Source organism: Sceloporus undulatus, chromosome 4 (genome assembly GCF_019175285.1).
Source record: "Sceloporus undulatus isolate JIND9_A2432 ecotype Alabama chromosome 4, SceUnd_v1.1, whole genome shotgun sequence".
In the NCBI taxonomy this organism is placed as follows: domain Eukaryota; kingdom Metazoa; phylum Chordata; class Lepidosauria; order Squamata; family Phrynosomatidae; genus Sceloporus; species Sceloporus undulatus.
Genome location: NC_056525.1, coordinates 97,175,924 through 97,190,681, shown reverse-complemented (window position 1 = coordinate 97,190,681; position 14,758 = coordinate 97,175,924). Strand labels below are relative to the sequence as shown.

At 41.2% G+C, this 14,758-nt stretch overlaps 1 protein-coding gene across 2 annotated transcripts in view; it reads left to right on the top strand.

The window, feature by feature from the left end:
- Positions 1–2,119, top strand: part of LOC121928734 (vitellogenin-1-like) — a 52,692-nt gene extending 50,573 nt beyond the window's left edge. For both annotated transcript variants that reach the window (XM_042463868.1, XM_042463867.1), the window contains exons 32-34: positions 135–229; positions 349–505; positions 1,873–2,119. In XM_042463868.1, the coding sequence (XP_042319802.1) occupies positions 135–229; positions 349–505; positions 1,873–1,919 (299 nt within the window). In that variant the 3' untranslated portion in view covers positions 1,920–2,119. The remainder of the gene's footprint in view (positions 1–134; positions 230–348; positions 506–1,872) is intronic.
- The last annotated feature ends 12,639 nt before the right edge of the window (positions 2,120–14,758 follow it).

Here is a 14,758-nt window from a genome sequence, read left to right as displayed (position 1 = left end):
ACCAATCTCAAAGCATGAAGAAATGTATATAATGTATATATAAATAAAATTTCTGCGTTTTTGGGTGTTCTGTTGAAAAGTATTATTGTTTTAGAATTAAGCAAACCATTCTAAACTATCCCATCTCTTTGCAGCAAAAATTAAAATTTACAGAAATAATACCACTGTTGCCATTGAAGCTCCAGAGTACGGTTTAGTGAATGTGACATATAATGGTAACCTACTGAGAGTAAGTCCACCAGTTTGTTCCTTTTGTACTAGAATCTTCTGCTTCTTTCCTTTAATGTATTACATTGTACAATTGGGAAAATCATGAATATCTATAGCAAAGATCTATTATCTGTGCAGGTTACAGTTGCCCCAAAGATGAAAGGTAACACCTGTGGAATCTGTGGAGACAACAATGGAGAAAAAAGAAATGAAGGTCTGATGCCAAATCAAGAGCTGGCTGTAAATGACATTGATTTTTTTCATTCCTGGTCATCAGCAGACAACTGTATTACAGGTTAGTTAAATTAGAAAACTGTAGCAGCAACAAAAAACACATACAGCAAATATTTCATCCAATGGGTTTAGTTTTGGGCATCACACATACTACTGCCATTAGCTTGTAGCATAAGCGGACATTCAGTTTACACAATAGTAGCAGGGTGAAACACCCCACCCACTTAGAAAATGAGCTGGTAAGACCTACAATTACAGATTGATTTTTCCACCTTTCTTAACAATGACCAACGATGTCTTGTTTCCAGAATCTAACTAAAAAGCATTAGTCCTAAATTATCAATCTTGAACTGTGCTCTTTATTATAAGAAGTTGATAAGGGGTAGATCACTTTATTCCATGCAATAATAGCTAGGAAAGAGATTGTGATGTTTCTGGCTCCTGGCTTTTCAGGGTATAAATTAAAATCTAACTGCTACATATCATTCTCATTAATTTCCCCCCTTCTTAAAACTTAGTCAGATAACTAATTGCAACTAAGTGCCATTATGTGGCAATGGAGAATACTGTTTTGGAGGACATCAACAATTACAGAGGCTTTGAGGCCTTAAAGCTCATGGATTTATTGTTTGTTTGTTTGTGTGTGTGTGTTTGTTTGTTTGTTTGTTTGATCACTCAGAAGAGTCAGGTGCTATCAGGAAACATGAGAAATGGAGTCCCCAGTGCTGCAGTACTTAATGGAATTGATCCAAAAGGCATAAGCATTTTTTTCTCCAGACTCCCTCATGACAGTGGTAACTTCTAAGCAAGGATAGTTATCAGATATCAGGTAGCACTGGTTCAAGTATGAAATATCATGAATTAGATGCTTGGAATGGTATTGAGCTCAGTGAGCATACTTATCAGATACAGCAGATCTTCCTGATTGCTTCACCTCTAGAGTACAATAATACCTAGGGGTTTTATTTTCAGTTGAACCAGTACAACTGTAGTTGAATTAACTGTTAAGTACAGGACTAATTCTACTCCAGTTTGGATGCCAGGTGACCATGAAAAACAGTGTGAATAAAACTCGGAAAAGAGTGACAAAATATTATTTACTCTGCTTATAAAGGGAATGGTGAAAATGAGAATCCTACAATAGCTTTTTAAAATCATATATCTGTCTATCTAATCATTTGGACACAAATCCAGTTATCAGTTCCAAATAGAGTAGATCCACTGAATCAATGTGCTTTCCCTATATTTTGATTTACCATTCAGCAGTTGATTTGGTGAGTCTATTTCAGTTAGAATTAGCAATTGGAATAAGGCCTTGGATTTATGATGTGTTATTAATATGTTCATTTCATAAGAGGATCTTTAATCCTCATATTACTTTGAATTTTTCTAGTAATGTATTGATGGTGGACTTTACTTTTCCAACAGAAAATGCACCAACCTCTCCTGAGCTTGAGAAGGCAGCAGCAGCATAACTCTGAGGGACAATAGACAGAACGTTTTGAAAACTGCCTTTACAAGCTCCTATTAACTGGGCAATTGGATGGCCTCATGAAGAACGTAAAAACCTATGAAAATATATATGCATTAATTAATGTTAATATAAACTAATTTAAATTAAATGTTTGTGTACCTTGTGAAGTTCATAATAAAAACATTGTGCATTTAATAAAAAGACATGTCTTTATTATTGTTTCTTATGCCTAAAGTAGGCAGATTGCAAATATGTTATAATCATTCATTGTTTATTAGTGTTTAGTCACTTCAAGAACTTCAAGATCTTTCAGACTAAAAAGAGATTGATATAGTTTATCAGTAAATGGCTCACAAATGACCGTAGCACACTCACAAGACACACAGTTTGCTTTTATAAAGATAGCAGTAGTCTTAGTTCCCACATAGAGATCAGCAATAACATATTAAACCGTAACAGTGTACTAGTTCCTTGTAATTGTAATGATTGCCAAACATTATGGTTTGAAGCAAGCATCCTTGATGTTGAAAATTGAGGCCTCATTCTCCAAATCAAAATCCAAGCCACCCATGACAGTTCCTTCTAAAACTAATAGTGCTCTGGGGAGGAATTTCTGGGAGTACCTAAAGGTGCACAGTTAGAACTTCCTAAAGCTATAGTACTTGAACAGCATAGCTTTAGGGTGTTTTACAGATATAGCTCTGTGGAACTCCTGATTCTACCATTGGCACTTCCAGGAGGCTTTCCACTTTTAAGCTTCACAAAAAAATTGGATAGGTCCCATGTGACTGGTATTTTGGTTTAAGGAAAAAGTAAAGAGCTTAGTTTACAGTGGCATGTAGAGATGTTTGCTGCAGGGCCCACTATACTTGTGAAGGCCTTGGAGGGGTCTTACCTCAAAAAATACAAAAACAGGAGCAATAGTAACAATGTTTGGAACATGCAACAAAATGAGCTTCAAGCATAGAGACTGTAATGTTAGTCATCTGATCATGACATTGGATAAGAAATAAGAAGTTGCTTTCTTAATTAATGTTCCAAGCTCTTTTTAAAAAGACAGTAATATTATAAACATTACCATTAACTATAATGAGGTTGCTTCTCTCCTCCTTTCTGATCTTCTGAGATGGTCCAGTAAAAGAGATAAAAACCATTTGCTTCAATTTTCACTGCAGATGTTATGTCAACTGTCAGAAGCTGTTGTATAATTAGTTTTAAGTGTGATGTGTGCAAACAAACCAGCTTTAAAAGAGATTATAGATCTTGGCTTGTTCAGATAAAATAGTTAAAACTAGGTGCTGTTTCCAATTCAGGCATCACAACAAACCTTGGTTAGTTGAAATGGGAAACAGATGTTTATGGACTTCTTATAGCCACAACAGAAAAAGAGTGGTGAGGGAAGGGACTAAGATAAATGAACTAAAAAAAAATCTGCCTCCTTTGAAATACATGTTCATTTAACAAAACAAAAAAAAACCTACTTCATGTCATTTTCAATAGCTTTACACATTATTGGCACTGCAGATCATTTAGATGGTTGGTAAAAACTTGCTGTGGTTAAGGGGACTCAGACCCTAGTTTCCCAGAATCCTGATCAAATCACTACATGATGCTGGCTCCAGGCTTATCAGTAACTAAGTAAAACAATGGCCCGGGACAGACTGCCCTAAAAGGGCAGCTTGTCGGCGGCCTATTTTCCTCCACAGGGATGGCACAGCCCCCAAACAGTGTGCCATCACTGCAGAGGAAAAAGATCCCGGTATTTCTGAGTTCTTTTTTGGATGCCACAATGACATCGCAAGTGCACCAGGCGGCGCTTCCATTGTATGGATGGGACATCGCCATTGTTACGCCGCCACTGCATACTAGGGTTAGGGATTCTGTGGTTGCCGCACAATCCCTAACCCTAGTATCGGTGCCAGTACACTGCTTGTTGGCCAATGTTGCGAAGGGTAATTGGTTTTAATCAAAACAATATAAAAACAAAATGAATTTCAAGGGAGAATTGTTTCAAAGCTATCCAGGGTAGAGTCAGGAAGCTAATTTGTGGAGTTTCAAAAAATGAAGCAATGTTTATATCATCTCATTTGTCTTATCGGTTTTGATTCCCTTACAGCAGACCCTGAATAATAGAGGAGCTCCTTCGGCCGTGCGTATTGCTGGTGTGGCATTTAAACAGCCGTGCCAGCAATACAGAGAGAAAGGGGCCGAGTGACCCCTTTCCCCGCCGCTGTTGGCGTGTCCATGGGGCATGAAGCCCAAGGACACCCCTTTCCAGGCCGCGGGGAAGCGGCCTTTTGCCGCTTCCCCGAGGTCAGGAAAAGTGGCAGATCAGGGCCTCCGGGGCTGCCACTGTGGTAGCTGAGGCCCCAATCCATCGGGGAAAGGGGCGGGTGCAGGCCGCCCCAAAGGGGCAGTCTGTACACCACCATAATCATTCAGCAATTGATTCAGTGTGTATCTACTTTAGTTGGGACTGCCAAACAGAAGTAAGCCTCAGAAAGGTTTCAGGTGACATGTTAATATGAAGATACCAGGAAGCATACATGTCTCCTGTGTTTTGTTTCTCTCTTTTCACCTGATAATTTTGTGGAGATTGAAAACCCAAATGGAATCTTATTCTCCTGAGCATCCCCATTATAACTGGAGCACCCAAGGTGATGCTGAACTGATCAGATGTGCTGTTTAAGCAATTTTTAGATCACATACCATTATCTCCATAATTACAGTTACTGTGAGATGGGAGAAAGATAAGCATCCATAGTTACTCTTAAAATGCACTGCTCTTTTCTAATATTTTGATATGTTCAAATTTATTCTGTCTTGAAATGGTGCTGTGAATCCCTCACCACCACCACTGAAACCTCTCTTCTCTTGAAGAGAGGTTTTATCTCTGTCATTTTTATGTCAGCTCTAAAATTGTCACTGGCATTATCTTATCAGATACAAAAGTTTGCAAAACTTCATCTCTCTCTTTCTTAATAGTTTAAAAATGGAAGACTGTCCTTTAATATCATAATATAAATGCTACTGAAATGCAGCAGTGAAACGGTGTGATTGTTTCACATTATTGTGGTTTGTCTCTGGAGTCTGCCATGAAGAAAGTAACTATTTGATTTTCATTCTGCCAACATCAATGGGAAAACACTATCCAGTTACATGGTTCATTCAAAGACAGAGCTGGTGCATTTGGAATGAATGTTACCTGGAAATCACAGCAGCAGCCAACTGGCTCCAAAAGAGAGGTGAAGCAAGCATGCTGAGAGAAAAGAACAATGACGCAGCAGTTGTTTGGTTTTGCCTTTGGTAGCGCAGAGAGTGGCAGACATCCATTTTTGTCACACAAAGCTCTGCTCCAAAAGTGGCTTCAAATAGATTGGAGGTGAAGAGCAGGGCGGGGGCAGTGGGAATAGTGGCCAGGACAGTTCTGCTTTCTTCTGTTCCATTCAGGACACAGGTTTGACACGTATCATATTATTTCCATTTTTGAAAAGCTGCTTTCATTTTTTGTTGGCTATTCTGAAGACAAGAACTCACGTTCATTAGTGGCCCCCTACTGAGATGGCTGAGCATCTATTAAAGGCAGGAAAAGACCTAAAGATCCTATTCACTATGAAATCCAAACATAATGAAATCTAGTAATGTGCCTTCTTCAACTGGATGAGGAAAAGAATAAACTCACATGAAAATGTGTCTTCTAAAAAGCTTCTTAAAATTATATTAATGTTACAGGTTTCAGAACACCTGTATTTTTTCAGTAAGCCATCATAGATACATATTGTTGAGACATATGTTTGGTATTGAGACTAATTAGAAAGCTGTTGGAAATTATTACTGATCTGGTTTTAACAGTTAAACTCGAATTATAAACGTTTAGAAGGTATGTCTTGCCATTCTGACTTTCTGTGCCATTCGTATACTGATGGTATATGAAACTTACAGTGCTGTGACTGGAATATATTTTAATTCCTGTTTAGCTCATTTGATCTTCCTGCTAATAATATGAATCTGGAAGCAAGTCTGTGTCCCAGAATATGGACATCCAATCTTCAGATTTCAGAACTCATTCATATTAAACATATTTTCATTGTTTTCATTACATTATGCTATATAACTTCATAACTCTGGTCACTTTCGTGAACTATTCCCAATCCAGCCCCATAGATACTTATCCTTTGCCATGCAGTTGTAATAATAGCCTATCCTTGTTATTTGTACTTTCTGGTGCTTTTTCTCAGCACAATCACTTAGGCGGGTTACAGACGGGCAGGGGAGGACGTCTTGGAGGTGTATTCTGCTGAATGCGGAGCCTCCAGACGGCCCGCCCCGGGGGCGTGCTTCAGGTGTTGGAGCTTCCACACGGGGGGGCAGTGAAGACGCCTCACCTGGGTCCATTTCGGACCCAGAGTTTCCAAACCGCCACCTCGGAGGACGCTGCAAAAAGAGAGGCAGCTTCCTCACGGGCGGCCCAAACCGCGGCTTTTTTTTTTCTTTTGCCGCATGAGAAGTGCGCAGCTTCGCAGCTGCAGCGCTAAGCAGTGGCGGCAGAAAGCCTGTCTGCGCATTTAAAGCGCCCAAGCCCCTTTAAACTTTTTCCCTGTGACTTTAAAGCTAGGCAGGAGTGGTGTGAGGTAGCAATGTCCAAACTCTGTCCTTCCAGGCGTTTGGACTTCATCTCCCAGAATCCCAGACCACAGGGCAAGGTGGCTGGGGATTCTGGGAGATGAAGTCCAAACGCCTGGAAGGACAGAGTTTGGACATTGCTGGTTTGGGGACCAGTGAGCCAGGCATGGTGGGAGGAGAGAACAGGAAGGGTAGAATAGAGTAGATAGGGCTGGGAGGGAACACATGCCCTGGGAGGCGAAATGATGTCTTTATGGGACATCATGGGACCTAGTGCCTTGTCAGTGCTCCCTGCCCCTTGATCCCAGGCCCTCTCTAGTTGCCCTTTGCCTTTGGGGGCAAGTTTAGAGGGCATCAAAAGGTCTTGGGCACATTCAAGCTCCGGGGTCTCTTTTTTTTTTCCTTTGCCGGCTGGCGAATGCGCAGCTGCGCAGGGCTAAGCAGCGGCGGCAGAAAGCCTATGGGCACATTTAAAGTGCCCAAGCCCCTTTAAAACAATGGTGGTCTCCTGCCAGCTGGTGATCAGCTGGTGTTGGCATCCTTGTCCGTTTGCACTTTGCCAGTGTCAGCAGCATCATAGATGCCTCCTCTCCTTTGGTCCCCGCGCTCCTGCTGAATCTGCAATGCGCAGCCACAGCTGTCTCCGCTGCCACCGCTGTCCCCCTGCCATCTCCCCTCACCTCCCTTGTACATATGTCAATATTTACAGTTTTAGCGTTTTTTATTGTTAGGTGAAAATGGCAGAGGAATGTGTGTAGGGGGGCACTTTAAAGTGCAAACTTTCCAAGCAGCGCATGCGTACATGTTGCTCTAGGGTTAGGGTTAGGGTTAGGGTTAGGGTTACGAGGCTTAAAATGCGCTGCAGCTGTGCCTCAGCTTCCACAGCTGCATGGCAGCGGACGTTGCAATTAAAGCCTGACTGCAAACTGCGCATGTTCCAAGACCCCAACTCACTATGCGACGGAGCTTTTAAATGGGCAACTTAAATTAGCGGCGTAGCAATTCTGGTGTACCGGTGCAGCAGCTCTCATGGCTTCTTCCACTTCTCAATATGTGTCAGCATTCAGGTAGGACTGCTCCAGTTTCTGCAGTTACTCCAGTTTCTGGGACCATATAGCTATAATGTCAGCCATCTCAGTATGAGACCAAGACGTCCCCCTGCCTTTTTTCGGGGTGCTGGTGGATGGCTGAGCCATCCTGCCTGGTGGCAAAGGGGAGCCGCCACACAGCTGTGCCAGGAGCAGCCGAACTGTGCCCGTTCCCAGGTGAGAATGGCGCAGGAATGTGTGTAGGGGGTCACTTTAAATCCCAAACTTTCCCTTTTCACTTTCTACAACCAAAACATCCGCCGGCAAAAGTTACAACTTCCCGCGGTTCTACCAACGCATGCGCACAACTGGCTCTAGGGTTAGGGTTACGAGGCTTAAAATGCGCCGCAGCTGTGCCTCGGCTTCCACAGCTGCATGGCAGCGGACGTTGCAATTAAAGCTTGGCTGCAAACCACGCATGTCCCGGGACCCCAACCCATTATGGGACGCAGCTGACACGGAGCTTTTAAACCGGCAACTTATATTTGCGGCGTAGCAATTCTGACGTATCGGTGCAGCAGCTTACAGACGGAGCTGCGCAGGTACGTATCAAACAGAAAAGAAGCGGAAAAAAGCAGCACCTTTTTAATGCCGCTTCTTTCCGCTTGGGGCGTGCGGGGGCCGTGTTCATGGCGGCATTCAGGGAAAGCCCGTCTGAAGGCTCTACCTTCATGACGTCATGAGTACATCCCTTTTTGCCCGTCTGTAACCCGCCTTAGAATCATAGAGTCATAAAGTTTGAAGACACCACAAGGGCCATCCAGTCCAATCCCTTTCTGCCATGCAGGAATACACAATCAAAACCCTTCTTACTGATGGCTATCCAGCCTCTGCTTAAAAACCTCCAAAGAAGGAGACTCCACCACTCTCTGAGGGAGTGTGTTCCACTGTTGAAAAGCTCTTACTGTCAGGAAGTTCTTCCTAATGATTAAGTGGAATCTCTTTTCCTGTAGCTTGAATCCATTGCTTCCACGCTCTAGTCTCTGGAGCAGCTGAAAACAAGCTTGCTCCATCCTCAAAATGACATCCCTTCAAATGTTTAAATATGGCTGTCATGTCACCCCTTAAGCTTCTCTTCTCCAGGCTAAACATACTCCCGTTCCTCCCTTCCTGTGCTTTTGCCAAAAACAACTTGGATGGAAAGGCTTCTCTAGTTATCAACATGAAACAAAATTTCCTCATTTTAATGAATGTGTGTTCTCCTCTTCAACACAGCCAACAAAGCAAGCAGAATGTTACACAAATTTTACTTCCTTCCCCTAGCATGCAATTCCACAAGTGTTGATTTCTGATCTAAGGGTCATATGTGAAAATCATTGCATGCTATCCATTAGCCTGCTAGTCAAAGCAGCCCCACTATTGTCTTCCACATTGTTGGAAGGTGAGGCAAATAGAAGACCATAATATGATTGGCTCTCTGACTCCTCCACAGAATTACTGTGGGTGATAATTACTATGGTGCTTTGTACTTGAAACATGGTATCATCCCATTGACCAAAAGACTCAAGGGATAGTCATAGCAATGAGTGATCTGAACTACCTTCACTTTGACTGGATAAATGTGTGTACAGCATAAAATAAAGACATACCATTCATAGGTATCTTAAATGATCATGATCAATGGGATGACAAGAGTAAGATGATCCTGGATTTAATCCTATGTACTACTTGTCCAAGTTCTAGCACAGGTTATTAGCATGTTTGAATCAATTGGAAATAGTCAATAAAATGTAAGAGGAAAAGTGCCAGGGAACTCCAAAACAGTTTTATTTGCCTTCATAGTAGGAATCTTCTGTAAAACAAAAGAAATTGTGAAATTGTGAAATGGAATTTGTAAGGGAGAATCAAAGGGGTTAAATCCTTCCATGTTACTAGGGGCATACTCAAAATCACATTAATAAAGGCTTCACTAGAAATGCATCACAAAAGCCAGGATAAAGTCCAAAAGGTCAGTAGCATGACTGATGAGAAGTGTTAAGATGAAAAGGCTTCCTTTAGATATTATTGTTATTGTTGTTGTTGTTGTTGTTATGCTTTATTTACATAGTGCTGTAGATTTAAAATATTAAAAGGTTTCCTTCAGAAATTGGAATTGTGGTCCAAATGAGGTGGACCTGAAAAAACAGAAAGTTGTCCAAAGGAAATGGAAGAAGAAAATTGGGGATGGGAAAAAATAAACCTTGAGGAGCATATATAGTACCATGACCAACAACAGATAATTCTTTAAATATAACATAAAATCAATTGTTTGAAAGTTATCCAGGGTAGACCCAGGAAACTACAGGCCAATTAGTCTATGCACACAATGGTTAACACCCATGAGCCTTGGAAGATACTGTCAGAATGTGCAAGTCAGCACAGTAAGTTGTGACTAGATGAAGGTGTAGCAAATGGCAGGTGTAACCAGAATAAGGTAAGTCTGCAATTACTAAATGAGAGAGCAATTGGGCAATTAGGCCAGGTAGCTATCATAGCCAATCTGCAGACTATAGCTGCTTTGCAAGTCTGCTGGGTTTTTGAGAGTATACAGGTATTGTTTGCTATCTGTAGTGCTTTTCATGCTGGCTGACTTTGCTCTCCATGATTGTACATGCTGCTGGGACTGGTAATGCTATTCATTACTGAGGTAGTATGCTAACGTACTAGAAGCTGTACTATGGTTTTCTGGTTTTTTTTGCTCTTTTGTACTGAGCCATTCTACTGTGTTTTTTTGCTTCAATTTTATGACTCCACTGAGTAAAACTATTTTTGTTAGAGTACCTCCAAGACTCTGCTGTTATTTTTTTTACCTCAACACATACCCTAACACATACACTCTTATGTGTTGAAGTGACCTTCCAGACAGTGTGGAAGGATGAGAGGTCACTGCAAGAAGATAAAAATGGATGGAAAAAGATGGTCAAAGCAATGCTTGCAGCCAGAGGAGCACCTCTTAGAGGAGGAAGATTAGTGGTATTGAGACTTGTGGTAGGCCTGTGCTGAATGAAATAGGATTAAGAGGATTGGTGTGACTGTCAAGGTGGAGATTTTGATTGTCTGGGCTGATTAGCAAATCCAATCCTGTAGGCTGTAGTACGGGCATTAAATAAAGCATTGGTTGTCTCATGTGTCTTACAGCTGAAGAGCCCGGCCCCCTCAAAGGGGAGATCATCAGTCCTGGTATAAATGTCTTCTGTGAGGCTGGCCAATCTGAGCCATGCATTGCAACACAAGGAGATCAATGCTGACATGGGCTTTGCTGCACAATCTAACTAGCTGCTTGGGTTTGTTGGCTTGCTACACTATGGGCTTCCTGCTAAATTAGAATAGCAATATTCTTATGATCGTCCAGCAGGACGGGTATGAAGGAGAGCTTCTTCCAAACAAAGTGTTGGTAGACTGCTTTATATGTTTGATAGGTAGCTACCAGAATCGCAAAGCCAACAAGGAGTAAAAGTGTCTACCTAGGAAGTCTAGATGGCAGCCTTCCCTATCCAGTGGAATGGAGTGAGGTTTTTTGGTTACCTTAACTGTGAAGTCTCCACTATGATGGAGCTTGGAGCTGGGTAAGTAAATAAGAAACCAGTGCCCTCTTGCTGAACCTTGTACAAGGTCTCCACCTTCTGGAAGATGAAGGTATGGATGATGGCTTGAACCATGACTGCTTCAGTGGATCAAATAAAGTGGGCAGAAGAGGGAGCATGACTGAAATGGCACCATGCACATCAATTGGATCCAGAGGGGGAGTCTGTTAAGTCTTTACCTCTAGTCCTAGGAACTTGGCTGTGCAAACAGTTAGATCATATGGCTGTAGATCCTTCAAGTGAGATAGAGGGGTAGTGTCTGCTACATTTTCACCAGAAGTAGTGAAGGGGAATGAAGATTGAGATCATGAGGTTTGGGGATCAGTATTATTATCTAATCACTTGTCATGGTCCTGTAGTGCAACATTCAGATTCAGTGCAGCTGTGGCTGGTGCTAACGAGGAACCCTTCAAGGCAGCTGGGGGCATAGCAAGAGGTGGCACTGTTGAGTTTCCCTAACACTCCTCCCCCCAAAGCCCCCATATTAGATTGCAAGTTGAAAAATGGAGTAGGGCTCCTTTAACTTGAATGTTTGTGTGACAAGCTCCACCTGCTTGGAAAACATGGAGGAACAGTGCTCCCATATTCAGTTCCTGCAGTATCTCACTGGGTCCAACACAATGTCTTTGGTGAAGGCAGTATTCTGAGGATTTAATCATGATATTTGTTTTTCATATCCACAGTTAGGTCAGCAACTGCCTTTATTCTTCTGCACATTTTGGGATTGTAGAACTCTAGATCCCCAACTAATTTATGTTTCCAAAGAGGATGCAGATAGGTGGCAAGAACGATGGAAAATAGAGAAGGGTTCTTTGAGTATGTGCATATGTGCATGCATGGTGGGAACAAACAAAAGAAAACCCCTGCTATGGTTGTGTAACCAGACATAGACAAATATGGGGAACACATGGTCACAACAAAAACATTCATGTGACTACATGATCAGCTTCCCATGGGACTTTCCAAACTGATTTCAGCTTGGTTTTTTGTGGGCTTTTCGGGCTATGTGGCCATGTTCTAGAAGAGTTTCTTCCTGACGTTTCACCAGCATCTGTGGCTTGCATCTTCAGGGATTTCAGCTTGGATTAAAACAGATGCATGTAGCAGTAAAGGGGTCAAACCAGAGCAGGATTTGAACTCAGTAGAGCTGAGATACAACCTTCATGTAGATTCAGCCCTAGTTAGGACTTGGATGATAGGCCATCTGGGAACTTCAGGAAGATCAGGAAAAAGTCCAACCAGAAACCATGGAGCGTCTTTGCCAATCAGAGTTGACAATCCTGCCCTAGACAAAGCAATGGTCTGACTCATTTCCAGTTCTGACAGAGGGTTTGAGCCCTGTCTCTGAAGGACTTGCAAAATATTAAAATTAAAGGACACTTAAAATAAAGGAAACTCTTACTAATGGAGTCCTCTATAAAAGGAAAGGGCTTAGTCAAAATGTATTATTCAGATCTTGAATACATTGTGAAAGCTAAGGAAAGGACAAGAGTGTTTCAAAATGTCTCATATACAGAGTAGGTAACAATTTTGCTGTTATTATCCCAAAAATCTTTATTTTCATAAAACATAAGGTTGGAGCTGGAATAACAAATAAGCACAACTGGAGGTATGTTATGTTCATGTTTTAAATACTGATTTATGAGTAGCTTGTGCCATCTAGAGATGTGTTAGAGTTATTACTCTCATCTGGAATCATTGCTGTTTGATTTACAGGTTTGCAATCATCTCAGGCAACTTGACATATATTCCCACCCACCTCTTTTTAATTCTGAGGAATGCTATTTTAAATGTTAAAGCTTTCCAGTCTCCAATTTTACCACCCCAACTTACTTTATTTTATAAGCTATATGTCACTTGTATATGATACACCAGCAGTATTAGAGCTAACAGTACAGTTTGAGGGAAGGAGAAGGAGAAGTCCAAATCTTTCCCATGATCTCCCAATAAAAAGAAGCCAATTCCAAATACATATGAGAAATCTTTTTGTAGAACTCTGTAAGTTTTAAGAAAGCCTCAATTCTTTCCTGACCCAAGTCATAATTTCCAACTTAGGCAAACCTCTTTATTGGGAAAGAGTACTAGGGAGACATGAAATCTCATGTGATAAGCATCTTGTTTGCCAATATGAAGCATGAGTTCAGGCTGGATTAGTTGCACATGTATGGCGAACTTTTTGGGTCATGGTGGGAGGAGAAATTCAACACTTCCATCCACTATGCTACTTTCCTGCTCTTCCGAATGAGAATTCTGTCCCCTTCTCAAATGTTTTTTTTCCCTGACCTTTCAGAGAGAGATGATATTATTATTATTATTATTATTATTATTATTATTATTATTATTATTATTATTTTCATATATCCCACCTTTCAATATAGAAACTCAAGGGGGGTGATGATCATCATCACCACCATCATCGTCATCCCATCTTTCTCCCAAGGTAATTTCTTTAATAATTTTGAAAATCATCCATAACTAGGACTCATGTATTCTGCTCTGTTCACATTCCTTTGATAGTTTTCCTTGCTCCTTTTCTGTGGATTTCTGAACTCTCTTTCTAAGGGGTCATTCACATGTTGTTGTTGTTGTTTTAGCAGAATGATGTGGGAGTGATGTGGGACAGCATCTTTGCACATCTTGGTGAGTTTGGTTGCTCACATGTGCCAGCACTCAAATATGCATGGAGTCAACAATGCTAATGTATTTGAAACGTGTTCGAGGCATGCAGAGTTTTATCCCAGGTCTATTTGCATCAGTTATTCACACTGCTGATAATGCAAATCTTAAAATAAAATAAAAACAATGGGGGAAAGCCTGGTATCAATTCTCCTGGGTTAAACATTTTTGTTGTTGTTTTTTTTGCAGCCCCACCCCCAAACTTAATCAGGTGCATTTGGGATACATGTGAATAGCAGAGATTCAATCCAGATTCATCCAGGATTATTTTCCCTGTCTCAATAAGTGCTAAATGTTCTACTGAAATTTTATGTTACTGCAGTGCTAAAAATTTGGGGCATAAAGCATGGTGGAGAGCAGAATTTCTACTGTGGGACAATGCCCTCATACAGGTAAGTCTTGAGAAGAAGAGAAGTAACAGGTAGAAGACAGTGTTCTGCATTCTGAATTTAATAGTTTTTATGTTTTACCATTTCCAGACAAGAGATGAATGATTAACAGCAGTTTACATCCAGGTGGCAGTCTTTTGGGGAATTAAGGGGTACCTCGTGCCAGTGATGTGAGACAGGCCAAAAAGTACTGCCAGGAGGTGGGAACATCATATAGAAAGGGGTTGAAGGCAACCCTCTAATGTTTTTCATAAAACTCTTAGTTTTATAGCTTCATCTCAGAGGAAAACCAGCATTTCCAAAAGAAAGAAAAAACTGCTCTCAATGTAGTGGTTTAATAAATTAAAAGTGTTCAAATTTTCTTCCACTAGAGGGCAAACTTGATCAGGTTTTTAAAGATACTCAAAATACTAACAAATAAACTTCTGTGAAGTAGAAGGTTTTCATGGCCAGCATCCATAGTTTTTGGTGGGTTTTTCGGGCTATGTGGCCATGTTCTAG